The sequence below is a fragment of the Notolabrus celidotus genome, chromosome 2 (genome assembly GCF_009762535.1).
Source record: "Notolabrus celidotus isolate fNotCel1 chromosome 2, fNotCel1.pri, whole genome shotgun sequence".
NCBI classification, from domain to species: Eukaryota; Metazoa; Chordata; class Actinopteri; order Labriformes; family Labridae; genus Notolabrus; species Notolabrus celidotus.
The window spans coordinates 17698855-17715067 of record NC_048273.1 but is presented as its reverse complement, the minus strand read 5'-3'; the positions used below and the strand labels follow the sequence as shown (position 1 = coordinate 17715067).

At 40.4% G+C, this 16213-nt stretch overlaps 1 protein-coding gene across 1 annotated transcript in view; it reads left to right on the top strand.

The window, feature by feature from the left end:
- Positions 1–16213, top strand: part of agbl4 (ATP/GTP binding protein-like 4) — a 318584-nt gene that overhangs the window by 25125 nt on the left and 277246 nt on the right. Inside the window, exon 3 of the mRNA XM_034706015.1 lies at positions 3862–3986. Coding sequence (XP_034561906.1) covers positions 3862–3986 — 125 coding nt within the window. The remainder of the gene's footprint in view (positions 1–3861; positions 3987–16213) is intronic.

Here is a 16213-nt window from a genome sequence, read left to right as displayed (position 1 = left end):
TAAAATCTATGGAAGCTAAAACATGAATACACATTATCCTTAAGGAGGCACATCCATGTCTTGTACTTAAAGCCAGGGTTGGTGGTCACGGAAAACTAGCATGACTTTGAATGTAGCATTTCCTCAGGACTTCCTTTAACCCCTCCCCTCGTAGCTCCTCCAAAACGACGCCCCCCCGCTCTCATGCACGTGCGCTGCTGGTTTGCAGCCATATGATCGTGACTGATTCAAAACCGGTCCTCAGCACATCGTTTGTGTTTTGCACAACTCATGTCTCACTCAGTTTCAAGAAAACACCAAAACATTATCATAGTGAAAGTTAAAAACACAAACAAATTGTTCGTACTTACAGCTGTCATACTAGCATTATCCAGTTGTACCGGTGACACTATATCAGGAGAAAAGCTATAATACATATTAGGGCTGTCAACGAATATTCTAAATTTGAATATATATTTGAATATTAAAAAAAAACGGAGATTCGATTGTGAAAATTAATATTCGACTGTGAAAAAAAAACACATCGGCGGCTGCCTTGCGAGTGGGCGCACTGCATGACGGGTCAGGGACAGGTCACAGGAGTCGCACATGCACAGCGTGAAGCAGACGGCAGAGAGAAATCCTTCCGTCCCCCGATCTTAGTGCGCTCTGAACGCGTCTTTTCCTCCGTTGGGAATACAGTGAATAAAAAAAGATTGGGCCTCTTCACATGTGGACGGTCTCGTGTTTTTGGCAAATTACCTGTCAGGCCTAAGACCCGACATTGACAGTGGACTAAAAGAGCCCCACAATCAGTGACACTGGGATAAAATGCAGTTTTTCCTCTCTTTTTTTTATACAAGCGCCAAGAATGTAAGTGGACTACTTTTTCATTTTTTACTTCAATTAATGTTAATAATATTTGCTTCAATCACTGAATGAAGCCTGCCTATATCAGGGACAAGAGTCAGGACCTTTAATTGCTCGCACATGTCTTGTTCAGCACTCACGCAGCGCATTACGCACAGAGAGGGAGGCGAGCGAGTGAGCAAGCGAGCAAGAGGTCTACAGCTCTAAAAGTGTTACGGTATAGACCATTAGGTCATTTACTTGTTTTGTAAGTGTAGGTATGTTTTAGGCATGTTATACCTTAAATAAAAATACATATACAAGTAGTTATGTCTCCTTGTATTAGTTTGTCCACCTGTTATTGACATAATGCGCAAATATAGATATTCGAATGGTTCGAACCTATGGGTTTTTTTTTTAGAGCGAATATTCGAACGTCATTTTGGAGCAATTTTGACAGCCCTAACACATATAGTACATATACATTTTCTGTAGGACTTACTAAATGTCTTATTTTTTGCTTGTCAGAGCCCCCCGTGTTGAGATCTTTTTAGACCCTGATCCAGATTACAGTCCTAAGCAAAGCACCTCATCTGGTCAGAGGGGACAGGCCTGAGGTCGAGCGAGAAGGGCAGTAAATAGAGGCAGGGGAAGAGGAGTGCACGCCAGGAAATGTACACACAGGAGGCGGGCATAACGGCAGGACAGGATTTGATTGGTTCATAAATTGGACCCTAAAGGCAGGGATTGGTTGTTTTTTGTCCCAGGTTTACTCCGGCTGTAGATAGCAGCTTTTTCTCTCTCAACACATTATGTATTGGTTGCCATAGTGACATAAAGATGATTTAAACCAGTATATTAAAAAGTGTATCTAAATCTAACTACCAACCCAAGCTTTAAGGTTTATTATACAGAATTCTCAAATTCTTACTCCTAACGCTAGCTAGGTCATGGGTAATATGGAGTTTTTTCCTGCTTTAAATGTAAATTTCTTTCATGATGCTGTGTTAAAAAAAAAACAGAACATGATTCAGCAGACAGAAAGATGAACATGCTTAAGTCTTCCTCAGTGCATGAAGTTAACATAAGGGCTGAATGATATAACATTTGACCAGAGCAATTATGATGCACACAGAGGTAGTCGTCACGCTGAAGGCCAGTCATATGACCTGAAACACGTCATCCTGCAACAAGTTTCTCAGTTTCAATAAACTTTATGTTACTTTAACACATCCTCTGAACACACAGGAAACTGAGCGCTGTGCATGCAGTCAGCTTCTGTGTGTCACATGACTGTAAAATGTAAACATGCAAGAAACGCTGCCACTCCCTTCACAGATAGCCCGGAAAAAGCTATCAAGCTAGGCTGATTCTAAGAGACTGTCCGCTTTTCCGGTTCTCATCAATGTTGTGGGCTTACAAACTGCTAACGGAACCACAGAAGTTATTGATTTAGTTTTATTATTGAACATTTTGGTTAGAAAGTCCTTTCTGTCCTCATACTGTGATTTGTATCCCTAAGAGGAAAAATCTTGCAACATCACTTTTTTCAATATTTAACACGACTCTCTGCCTCTCTCTGACGCCTTTTTATTTTTCTGTCTATCCAAACTTATATTCCTTTGTTTTTATCCCTTTCTTGGATTTAGAATAAGCATCCAAATGAATGACAAAACAAAAAAAAAGTTTTTTATTTCAGCACCGCCGAGCCACTCCCTAATCAGCTAGAGTAGCGCTCTGCAGCAAGTGATATTTTTCAGGCACCACTGTGCTGGAATGAGACGCCACTCACCATTAAGCCACGAGCTATGGAAGCTGCTGGTGGATGGGCTTCAAATGTAAATACGGATCAGTCATCAGCTTATTGTTACACAACAATTTCTTGCAATATCTTATTCACTGCTTGTGTTTTGCTGTTGCACAACATGCTGTGAGCGTAATATGAAACTTTAAACAGAAATACTGGTTTGGTTTGTATTTATTACCCTGTATAGTTTTCTGTGGTTCTACTGAAAAGCACTTATGTGGGTAGCTTCCATGGAGCAGAGCAAAGTGTGTGTGTGCGTGTGTGTGTGTTGCAGGCTGACTAGTGGATTAGCTCTGTCCGGTGGCAGAAGGAGAGGGATCTACTTTGACAGTGTGGTAGTTAGCCCATCTGTCTATAATCAGCTGTGTGGATGTGTGCGTGCTGCTGCTGCGACGCTGCTATTTTGCCAACAGGTGGTCAACAGTACCCTTATGAAAAGTAGAGATGGACATCACACCTTGTGGTCTGCCTCGTTTTCCAGTAAACTGAACCTTCAAACAGCTGCTGGTTTACACAGATACCGACTTCAGCATTTGGTCTGAATGCTATCGAGTTGACTTATCACATTTTCTGGGTTAAGCAGAAGATTTGTTCTAAAAAAAACAATAACTATCAGTTGTCTTTTATCAGTGCAGCTCCAACAAGAAGGCAACACTCGCTTCTATGTTTCCCCATCTTTATGCTTTGATCTATGTAGTTACTTCATTGTGTTTCCCCTACACTTGTGTCCACATGTAAATGACAAAGCCTATATTTAGAAAGCTTGTCATATGATCTTCTTCCACCCAGTCATCTTACAGACAGCTTGGAGAATTGGAAGCGAGGAAATGGTTCCCATTGGATTAATTAAACCTCCACTGATCATCTGGATATTTTTGCTGTGGATAAAAATATATATTGGTTGTCAGATGTGGATGGCTGAAACAGCTCTGTTTGTATGTCTTTCTGTTACTACACTTATCGCTCCATGGGGATTCTGTTTTGATTTATGAGGATTACCAATTCAGTAAAATGTGCAGAAGAAAAGTCCACTATGACTGTTTGTGACTATATATCTAATGAGTAATTTAACACTTTTTTAAAGCATTATCTTTTCATCCTGTGATGTGTATCTGTTTTTTATGTATTGAGTCATTTTTTGTGAACTGAAAAAATCAATTCTGATCCTGTGTTGTAGACAGTCACTCCTACTTAAAGCTTATGTAAGCTGTCTGCTGTCTTTGCAGGGAACCTTGGCCGAGTTGACTACATCAGCGAGTTTGAGTTGGACCTCTTCATCCGGCCAGACACCTGCAACCCTCGCTTCAGAGTCTGGTTCAACTTCACAGTGGAGAATGTCTGTGAGACACAGGTCAGCCTGCTGGGTTCTTGTAGTGTCACCATTAATCATAAGAGGGGGCTTCTTTTCAGGTTTCATACTATTTCCTGTCACACACTGGTTGCTTGGTAGTTGTGATCAAATAATTACTACCAAGAGCAGTCCATACTAATATCAGTGCTGCTGGACTGTACTGTTTTTAAAAGGGAGTACCATACATTCTGGGTACATACATATGTGGGTGTGGCCTTTATGATAAGGCGATTACAGGTTTTGTGCAAGTTTGACAAATATGCAATAATGAGAATCTGTTCTTTACCCCTGCATGAAAAACACCTACAGTGGTCCGGTACATGTTATAGTAATCAGATGTCATAAAAATCACTCTAAAAATCAGTCTTTACACTGATGGAATATTGATGCATAAATATATCCATAGTACTGATATCCATCATAAACTCGGAGCTCCATTTCAAATCAGATGTGAGGGGCTTTTGCAGGTCTTAGCATGATGGCAGTATGTTGAACATAGCATTTAACGTAGTCTTTTCAAAATTAGGAATCAACAAAATGTACAATTAATTATTGGTAGCAGATGGGATAATTTGTGTCATACTCAGTTTCATGGAGACACTGGTCCGGAATCATACACATGCTAAATTATAAACTATCTCCCTGAATGTCCTTTAACACGTCTTGCTGCTTTGACTCCCCAAACACCACCAAAGTTGTTTCTCCTCTGAATAGAAACTGTCTCCTGTTTGCTGCCTCTCCTCTTGTCGTAGCCTCTGAGCTTGATTCTGCCACTAGCAGCCTCTGAGCTCTGTGATTGGCTGACAGATGTGGTCACATGCCACAGAGATACACTGTATGTGGGCACAGAAAGTGTGGCTTCAGGGGGGGCGGGGGCTTGGTCTACCATTTAAATGTTACTTTGCAGGATAAGACGAAGGTAAAACTGAGAATATTGGCATTTAACTTAGGCTGCTGCTGTGTAATATGAGCTCAGACAAGCTTGTCAGGCTTAGATATGAAGTGAACGAGAGATAAAGTTTAGTAAGAGACAGTTTTGAGGAATATAAAGACAGAGGGAGGGAGATAGAAGGAGGAAGGAGAAATGAAAAAGGAAAAAAAGGCAAAGACAACAGCAAGGATGAATCCACGGCATGCTGTTGCTGCTGTCTTCCTGTAGAGTGTCCAGCACAGCCTATCTGAGGCTATCAGGCCTATCAGCCCATCTCCCTGCAGTGCTGTAGTCAGCACTAATCACATTTTATGGCTCTGAGATGAATGGGAGGCCTCGGCTTGGAGCCGGATCGATCCCAGGGCCAGATAGACCAGCACCAGCAGCCTGCAGCCTGCGCCAACAGGATATTTGCTGTTGTGGCAAAATGACAGAGAAAGTGTGAGAGAGACAGAGAGAAAGGGACTGAGGAGGGGAATAGGACACAATAAACAACAAAAGATAGATAAGTATCATATATGAACACAAAATGTACTGCGGCGCATGCAGGCAGAAGGTTACAGGTGAGAAAAACAGGTGAACAAACATTTCCATCGCACTCTCCCATGCTCTCTCTGGAGGTCTCCCTCCCAAGCTTCTCTCATAGAAGTCTGTTTCTTATCTGTCCAATTTCCTCCTTCAAAGAGGCCTTGTGTGAATTTAATCTACTCCAGTACAAGGTGTTGTGGTTAAGTGCTGCCTGTGCATTTTGCCAAGGTGTGTGTGTGTCTGTTTACAGACAGTGGTTAGATTTTGTCTGTGTGCCTGAACACATCAGAACTCACATAAATCTGTAGTTTACGTCCTAATAACTGTAATTTTGTTATGATTCCAATCCAAAATAAACACAAGACATTAAAGAGAGAAAGAATAATGGTATGAGTAAATAAAACAACTAAGTGTAGCTATGTGGGGAGAGGCTGTGCTATAGAGATATCAGTGGGTTCCAGGGGAGAACTGGGCTGTTGGAGTGTTTCATCCAGCTAAGCCTTGCTAACTCTCAGCCTGAGCCAGGGGAATGGGGAACAGTAAAAGCCCGTGATATTGGAAGTGAGATGGCCATTTTGAAGGAATGTAAGCTGGTGAAACAGATTTGGTCTGCCTCAATCAGCTTAGCAGCTTTGTGGAAATTGGCTTCACCGTAGCACCGGTTATGATGGATGGCTGGATGGATGAATGTCACTTTTTTGTATGTCCTTTCTTTTTTTTGTTTTTTTTGATTTACTCACTTACCTTGAAAAGCTCTGGCCAATTGTAGCCACGTTGGTTGCACTGACAGGGACCATGAGACACTTTGAGTTTTTCTAAGTTTTGCATTTTTATTTTTTCTGAGAGGTGTCCTGCAAAAAGTGTATGTGCTGAGTATTTGGTCCCAATCACTATTGAGCCAAATACACAAAGGTCCAGTGGTTCAGTACAGTGGTGTGTATTTCTGCATGAAGTATACTTACAAAATCAAGTACTGAAAAACATTGCTGTAACCTGTACATTTGTGTCATATGCATTTTTAAAAAGTATTATACAAGGGCTTCTTGTACACAGAATATCAATCAATCAATCAATCAATCAATCAATCAATCAATCAATCAATCAATCAATCAATCAATCAATCAATCAATCAATCAATCAATCAATCAAGCTTTAGTGATGTAGCATATTTCATACAAATCAAATGCAACCCAGAGTGCTTTACAGCGAGTGAAAAACAAGAAAGAAGCAGAAGTAAAACAATGGCAAGACATATTGGAGGAAATAATAATAATAATAATAATAATAATAATAATAATAATAATAATAATAATAATAATAATAAAAATCAAAATGAAATAACATAAAATAATATAGAGACTAATGTACACCAAAAATGTAATTGAAACAAGTTAAAGCATCAAATTTAAGAATACAAATAGTTAAAATTAATAGATTTAAAAGGTTAAGGATAAGAGTTGAAAATAAAAGTAAGGCTAAAAATATCAATAGTAAATAAAAATAAATAAATGAATTAATTAATAAATAAAAATCGAATAAGATAACTATCAAATTTACTAAAATAATAAAGCAACATTTAAATCAATATTACAGTAAAAGGTAAGTATTAAAATGATCAAACCCTACATAAAAGCAAGACTGAAAAAATACTTTTTAAGTTTATGTTGAAAATATAAGGTAGTTATAAACAAGCCTGCTAAGATGGTAAGCTAAATGGCATATATGGTCCACATTTTTAGCATGCTGACAAAAGCACTTCAAAAGGCTGCTAAAGTGGCTGTAGACTTCTTCTTTTTTTCATTTATTATAATAATTAGACATATTTAAGTCATTTGCCACCACCTTCATACATGTATTTATTCATTTTTGGACATTTTTTGCTCCAAATTTGGTACATGTATTTTCACAAGTGCTTTCCAGTGCTATGGAGGGAGGCATGAGAGGCAAAGAAACATTTCATTGACATTGTTGATACAGGTTTCATTCTAGTTTTTTTTAATCCAACAGTATAGAAAACATATGTAGACAAAGTGAAGTAGGTGAAATAAAATGGGGAGGGATCATATTATATCAGTTTAAATGAAAATTGTTTGTTTACAGCAGTGTGATACACGGAGCCATTTAACCATATTACTTGTTTGGGGGTGCTGGTGGCCTAGCGGTCTAAGCGCCCCACATACAGAGGCTATAGTACTTGCTGCAGAGGTCGTAAGTTCGATTCCAGCCTCGACCATTTACTGCATGTCCTCCCCTCTCCCTCTCCTCTCTACTCCCCACGTTTCCTGTCTCTCTACAACTATCCTATCCATAAAGGCAAAAATGCCCCAAAAATATGAAAAAACAATAATACTGTTAATGTTGCACTTTCCTCATGGTTGCAGACGTGTCTTTTTAGAAAGACACACATTATTTGGATGTTGTATCGTGATACAAGGATTGGTTGGGGGGATTCTGTTACAGTGTCAAACCTGAATTCCACAAAATGAATGTGTAACCATTGCTGAAGTTCACCTACTGTATGTACTTTCGTTTTTGGAGCAGAGGCCCAGGATTTTTTTTCCCAACTAATTTGCTTTGAATAAAATCAGAATGATTAAAAAACAGAGCAGCTTAAAAAGTTCAGTGTCCTATGTCCAAACTGAGTGAATTTCATTTAGACCTGCTTGGTTCAGCTACAAGCCATTTCATTTCAGTTTCTGCCTATGTTATGACCAGAAAGCAGTGGATGAGTTGATATGACACCCCATTGGGTAAGTTGATATGCCATTCCATTCTGCTGTAGGGGTGTGCTTGATGTCAGGCTCCGTGAAGGGCACGGCTGTGAGCTATTATCATAGGAGCCTTCAGGGAGCCATTCATAGAAGACAGGCAGTAAAACCTTGCACTGAGCGCCTTCAACTCCTCCAACTCCTCCAACTGCTGCAGGGGTGATTTGTAAGCCTCACTTGTCCAGGGAAAGCACAGTGCACGGCGGTTACTCTCCATAATCAGGAAAAAGGGACCAAGTGGAGCAGAATAGGCCATGTGTTACCTCAAATCCCTTAAGAGCCATCATCACTTTACTGTTTCAGACAATGCCCACCTATTTAAATTCATCATTGGTGATGTTACGCAATTTGTCGTTGGGGGATACGTTGGATGTGAACATTAAGTGAAACATTAAATAGGATGTTAAAGCTATCAGTGAACCATTATGGATCTGGCGGTGCTAGTCAACCTGCCCTATTTTTATGCAGCGTCATCTCAACTCAACTTTATTTATATATCACCTTTCATACATAAAAACATGCAGCCCTAAGTGCTTCACAAAATAACAGAGAGACAGAAAACAACAGCGATGGTAAAATTAGAAAAGGCATGATTATAAATAAAATACTTAAAAATAAAATAAAATCAATACAGTAAAATTTATAAAATAAGTAATAGTGGAAAGCAAAAGTTAAAAATAAGGTAGCGTTAACACGATCAGGTGAATACAGGAAATAAATAGATAAATACATAATTAAATATGATAAATGTATGTTAAAGCAATGATTAAAATAATAATGATTAAAATAATATAAATAATAATGCAGTCCAGGGCTAAAAATAAATGACTTCACATTAAAAGCTAGATTAAAGAGGTGAGTCTTAAGTTGAATTTTAAAAACACCCAGAGCACGCTGTTTTAATGTCCAGAGGCAGAGAGTTCCATAGCTTGGGGGCATAAAAATTGAAAGCTCTCTGGCCGGTGTTTGTGTGAGACACATGATGAACATTTAAAAGGGAAGCATTCGAGGACCTCAGTGATCGAGCTGGAACATAAAATGACGGGAGATCAGTGATGTATGGAGGAGCAAGGCTGTTAAGAGCTTTAAAAACAAGTAAAATAACTTAAAAATCAATTCTAAAACAAACAGTTGTGATTGGGCAAGAAACAGCTCTATAGATAAGTACAGTCTTAAAACTTATATCACATGTCATAATGCATAATCGAGTTTGAATGTGCGTTTTTCTTTGAAAAGGTTTGAAAAATACTTCACCAGTATTTTGAAGTTTTGTGCTAAAACAGGAAAAAAAATAAGCAAAGGGCAATGAGTGAGGTACAGAGAGAAAGAGAGAGAGAGGAGAGAAGTGGAAGAGCAGAGTAATGGATGTGATGTACATTGATTTTCTTTTTTTCCCCAAACAGAAGAGACAGAAGCAGAGAGGGTCCAGAAGGAAGCACAATGCTGTATTTACCATAACCGACTCATTCATGTAGACAGTACATTTCCCCCAAATCTTCTACAGAGCATGTTGTTCTGGGAACACAGCTGCTGGTTGTGTTGTGTAGTGTCAATGGCAGCCTGTAGAATTGAGCTTTTTATCTGAGATCACTGCTCAATCAGGTCTGGACATTGTTACAGTTTAGAAGGCCGGTGTCTCAGCCATGTCTATGAATCACTGCACTGGTCAGTACATTACACTTATCCTGTCCCATATTAGCAAAACTTTTCCCTGTCTTTGCCTCCTCTGTCTCATATATCTGGCCCTCTTTCGATGTCTCCTCCGTCATGTCTGTGTTGGGATGTCCTTCAGCAGTGACGGAGGGAGACAGGCAGCTCTCTAGTGAGCATCTTTGGATGAATGTGTGCTAATCATTGCTGGCGTAGCGTGGCCCCAAGCAAGCACTACAGACAGCTGGTCTGTGGCGGTTTCTGATGGAAGGGCCACTTTGTGCCTGCCCATGAGAGGGCTTGCTGGATTCGAAGCACTATGATTTCACTCCTACCTATCCCTACACACGTTTTCACATTCAGGGGCTCAGGCACACAAGTATGAATACTATAAGACTGACACACAAACTCACTTACATGCTTGTCAAGAGGGCTGTGTTTGTCTGAAAGACTCCACACATGGGCTGGCCATGCCATTTTTACTCCTTGTATTGCCTTGTCTTACCCCTCTGCCTCTGCAGCATATGGCTCAAGGTAGATAGGCATGTATTCTGTGCTTGTGGTCTTCTTCTTCTTTGGAAGTTCTTTTTTAAAGCTTCCCCTTTTTCCAGCCTCCAAAGGAGAAACACTGGCTTCTGTGTGACTCTGCCAAAGGGATTATTTCACTTCAAACACACCACATATACCCAGAAAGTTTAGGATCCTAGTTTTCAAAACCCTGGGAGGAAGTTGTGCAAAGCCTTGTGTGGTTTTTAAAGACATACAAGACATCAGACAGCTTGTGTCAGGGAGCGTAGGGTATCGTAAGTGACCTTGTTCTGTTAAGACGAACTGAGGCATCTGTCCTTATTGTCAGGGCTGATGCTCCCCAGATCACTTCATAATGACATGGACAAAGGGATATGACAACAGCACAAAATGAATTTTCAAATCGTCTCCCTGATAGCAAAATGAGTTTTCCCTGGGTTATCTCTGCTGACGCAAGGTTCCTTATCAAAATTCATTGCCTTATTTTAGCTTGATTCACTTTTAAAAGGAGGCACAGAGCTGCAGGGCATGTTTTGAAATAACGCAGACACTTTTTATTACACGTTTAGATGTATTTTATTCAAAGAGCAGAGACTCATCTGTGGCTCTTCGTTCACATTTCCAGGGACTTGTAGGGTTAACAATACAAAACCAATGACTTTTAATACACTTCTCCTTTTGATTTGCTGCAGTTATTTCTTACACAACTCTTTCAACTGAATGCAGGAATGAAAAACAACAAGGCGAGTCTGCAAGTTTGGGACCCCTCATTTTCTTGTAATTGACATGTCAAGAAACAGCTTGTAGTCTGTGACATGTTTGGCTGACATCTGTAGATGGGTTGTGTCTGTATCAGTGGGCCATCCATTTGGAGCCCAGCCGTCTGGTAACGTGAGACGCTGCCAAAAGTGGACACAAGATGCTAATTTCTCGAATCAAAGCGTAGAGTACAAAGAGCAGTCAAGTGTGCCACAGAGTGTATGTGAACTCTCGGTACTTGGAGTGCTACAAGGGGAAGTTGTGGTACTGCAATCCCTTGCTGGACAGGCAGTGACACTCCCTTTGGTGCATGTCTTTGCCCGCTACAGTCAATGGTCAGTCTCCAAAATTCAAAATAAGTGGAAGGAAAGGAAAAACAACAACTAAACATAAAGAAAAGTGCACTATGTTCCTACAAAGGGCGTGCATGAGAAATGAGGCTCTCTGTCTTTGCCTTTTTAACAGAACCTGTATAATTTAGATCAACACATAAACATACAAATTAAGGTAATCTAATAAATGAACATCCAGAAGTACACACCTGCACATCCACTCACATAAATCACAACATTCAAATCTTAAATGGAACTCATATGCTATAAAATAAGCAGACAAGCAGGCCTCTTCAAACCTCCGGTAGAATGCAGGGAAGCAAACCATCGCAAATTAAAGAAGAGAGGGATTAAGGTAGTTACTGCATGCCAGGAGGAAAGGAGGTAGAATGAGAGAAGTAGGGCTGTCAACGACTATTCTAAATTTGAATATATATTCGAATATTTAAAAAAAAAAAAAGCAGAGATTTGATTGTGAAAATTAATATTCGACTGTGGAAAAAAAAAAAACACATCAGCGACTGCTCTGCGAGTGGGCGCAATGCATGACGGGTTAAGGACAGGTCACAGGAGTTGCACATGCACATGAACGTGTATTTTCCTCCGCTGGGAGTATAGCATTGACTGTATAAAATATGGACGTAGTATCCGTGACGTCACCCATCTGTTCCTGAGAGCTGTTTTGAAGCAAATCGACGGCGGCAGCCATATTGGTAATGCGGAACTCAACTAGGCAGAGTGTGACGTAGTGTGAGTCTCTTAGCCAATGGCTGTGTGTTCCCGACCGGGAGTCACGTCAGTCATGTCCTTATTTGGGCAAAACTCATAATCATAATATCTTCTTAACCGTCATGTTAGAAAAAAATTCACCCCCCGTACAGTGTGTGCCATTAGAGAGATTAGCGTTGTAGGGCCAAGCCGTTTTTTGAACCAGGCTGTAAACATGTTTATTAATGCTGCAAAGATCGTCTTTTTCCCATTCATATCTATGTGGTTTCCGGTGTTTCTGCAGCCAGCCTCAAGCGGATTTTCGATGTATTGCAGTTTATATCACTTCCGCATTGGCTTCATCGTTTGAGACCGGAGTTTGCCGCTTGGAATATAGTGAATAAAAAGAGATTGGCACTGGCCTCTTCAGGGGAGGGCGAGGTCTACGGTCTTAAAAGTGTTACGGTATAGGCCATTAGGTCATTTACTTGTTTTGTAATGTGTAGGTATGTTTTAGGCATGTTAAATCAGAAGAAAAACCCTATAGGCTACAAGTTATGTCTCCTTGTTTGTCCACCTGTTATTGACATAATGCACAAATATAGATATTTGAATGGTTCGAACCTATGGTTTTTATTTAGAGGGATTATTCGAACGTCATTTTGGAGCAATTTTGAAAGCCCTAGAGAGAAGTGAGGCACCTTAAAATGTTTATTCCCCCTGAGATGACTGGTGGTTAAAAAATAGATGGAATTACTTATTTTTGTTAAGTAATGCCACTTCTCGAGGCTGCAATTCATTTCTTTGCCATAAATAATAAAAGTGTTTGAGTTTGAATATGCTACTAGCCAACCAAACATACATGAGCCAGCTTTGGCTCATCACAGGCCAAGAAGTCATCAGTGAAACAAGGATTAGGTGTTGGCATCGAGAGCAAAGGAGAAGAAGCCAGGAAAGTACGTTTGAGGTTTCAGGGGTTACAGGCGTTGTTTGGTGGCTCAGTGAGGGCCTCGTGGAGCTGCTGTGCATCTGCATGAAATGATGAGCCTGGTGTCAGGACATGGATCATCCTTTTACACCGAGTAATGAATACAGATTGCACACCGGATAGAGAGGCTCTGCAATCTGCTGCACCACAAATGAAACAACTGCCGTTCTAATCAAATAGTCTTTTCATGCCAGCGCAGCCCTCAACTTGGGCTAAATTCAATTCCAGATTCACAGATTTGTGGGTTGGGGGTGTGAGAGACGCAGGAGGCAAGGGGGAGTTATAAATGTTGTAATTAGAGTATTGTTAAATGTGTATGTGTGCAGACGTGTGTGATGTGTGTGTCTGTTGGCGTGGCGTGGCGGCTAGGGTGGGGGCCTCCTTGGCATCGTGTTGTCGTTAACCACTTGGTTATTTTAGATAGCAGTTGGAGGAATGGGTCCAATCACAGCAAACAGGCACACACACACACACACACATACACACACACACACACACACACACACACACACACACACACACACACACACACAAACACAAACACAAACAAACACACACTCAAATGCACACATTTAGCTAATTATGCCAACTAGTGGCTTGGGAGAACACGTTGTCTGTATTCTGTATTTAGGGAACAGCGAGGAGCTTTGAAGGAGAGCCGCAGTGCCTCTTTGATGCTGCTTTTGTTTTGTGTTTGTGTGGTTTAATAATTTAATCAAGCCAAACGTCCTCCTTCTCTCTGTAACTGTCTGTTGGTGGAGGCTAATTACTCTGCAGATTGTTCTCCTGGTGCTAGAGATGAGAGTTTAGATCCAGAGGGGGGAGGGGGGTGCTGATGGTTGTAATTTAACAGTGTGCTGATGGGCTAAGCTGTCTGTCGACTGCTGTTTTATTATTTTGGGAGGCTGCTGACGAGCTACTATCTAATATGCACCATCTGATCAGAATGCTTACTATTTTGTAGAGCACAATGATGTAGTGCATTGTCTTTGTTTTCTATGCACTTTCTGTATAGGCCAGGAGCCAGGTCCAAGTTATTTGCTACTCCCCCTATGTCTCAGGATAGGCCATGCCAAATTTCATTCTTATACGGCTATAAAAGAAGCTTTAACAAATTGATTTCTGATTTTACATTGTCTTCACAAGAGCAGGTTTTTATGATAAGAGGTTTTTGGACCTAGGATTGCTTAATTTCAACTTGTGTGGTATACTACTTAGTAAATATATTCTACTACTCATTGGGTAGTTGGAGTGAAACCAGGGTTTACCTTGGTGGGTTGAAGATCAAAAGGCCTTGGATTTACTCATCTATGTTCACTTGAAGAGGAAAAAACTCCCACAGGACTCTGAAGTAAAACTGATAAACAAATTCCTTTATTCCACGGTTTTGTTAAACAATCTTACTGGATGATTCAAAGTCCATTTTTCCTAAACAATGAACTATACTACGGTAAAGAAACCATGTGGCTCGACCCTTAATTGATCCTCAGCTGTCTGCCTCAGTCTCACCCTACACTAAAGAGCTCTCTCTCACTCTTAAAGTGACAGTAACCTAACTCACTGCTGCAACATTAATGCCATACTGCTTTTAACTGTACAGAAAATCCACATGAATTACATCAAATTACTTTAAGCTGACATTTTAGAACTTAATTTATACAATGAAATCCCCAAAATAAAGATTAACTTTCAACCCAAAATTATATGGATTATTTATTTACTTTTAACATGTTTGAACGTAACTCGGCCCTTACACCAGCTATCAGCTGGTTTCACGTTCAGTTGACATATAGAGATATCATCGGCCAAAATGTCCGGCGGTAGTCACATTCCGTTGCTCATAATTTAAGCTGGGGGTTTGCCCTGTGAACTCTACGTGAAAAAGTGGACTAGTCTTATATTCGGAGTCTACACTTTTACATACCAACATTCGTTCATGACCGTGCCGTGAAGCAGCAGATTTCTTTGAGTGTCATCCAAACGCCACATGTCACGTTTACTAATTGACAGCGGCACGGAGAAAACAGTCGGACCTGAATGCTCAAAAACAACAGGAAAACGCTTCTCCATTGATGACGGACTCACGGAAATTTGTGTGCCCACAGCTCCTGCTTTGACAAGTTTACAGAAGGTTATGATCATATGCTTTATGAACAGCTTAATGTTTAGCCTCCCAGTGTGATGTGATACGAATATCAAAACATCTGTGATGGCCACTTTCCAAAACACTTAAAATGAGGACTGATGGCGTACACGTGGAATACTCCCTTCAGCCCAGTGTGCATAGGACATTACCAAACATACACCCGTTACTTGCATGTGGAATTCGGAGCGGAGTTGGGTGCAGAGGGGCACAGAGGACACCGGACAGACATGGCAGGTCACGCCTGTTGACTAAGGACCAGAGGAGGCTCAGGTTAGAGTGAAAGTGTGGGGCTCACAGTATGACAGACAGGATGCTCTGCTGCCTTTCATTTTTACTGCAGGAGTTAGACTAAAATAAATAAATTCAACATGCTGCTGTCATACGGCCCTATCTGACAGCGACTGGACATTTTAAAGCGTTTTCTTATGACTCAGTGCATGATTTCACGTCGTGAATCAATCAAACCACCTTAATGGTCAAAATGATTACTGACCAGTGTTCGTTCAATTTTCTGGGTTACCGTGACCAATTTTCTGGGTTACCGTGTCAAGTGTTTTCAGTGTTTTATTGCTGGTAAATGTAAATTAAGCAGACGGCAGTTGTTTTATATGGCCGGAATTCTTGAATATCACCGGCCAAACTCCTGATGTAAAAAAAAAAAAGCCTACCGTAACCTCTGAGTGAAACCCCAAACTCCAAACTTTATGATCTTGGTGCATCTAACTACAAATCATAAATCTTTGGACACGGCTTAATCAAATATCCTGTTGCTGTCCTCAGTCAGCAATAACAACAGTAGACCATTATTAGTTGTAAATATTTCATCCTCTGTCTAGAGCTTGTCTGAATCGCATAACTGATTCAATTTCCAAGCTGCTGGCTCTAATTA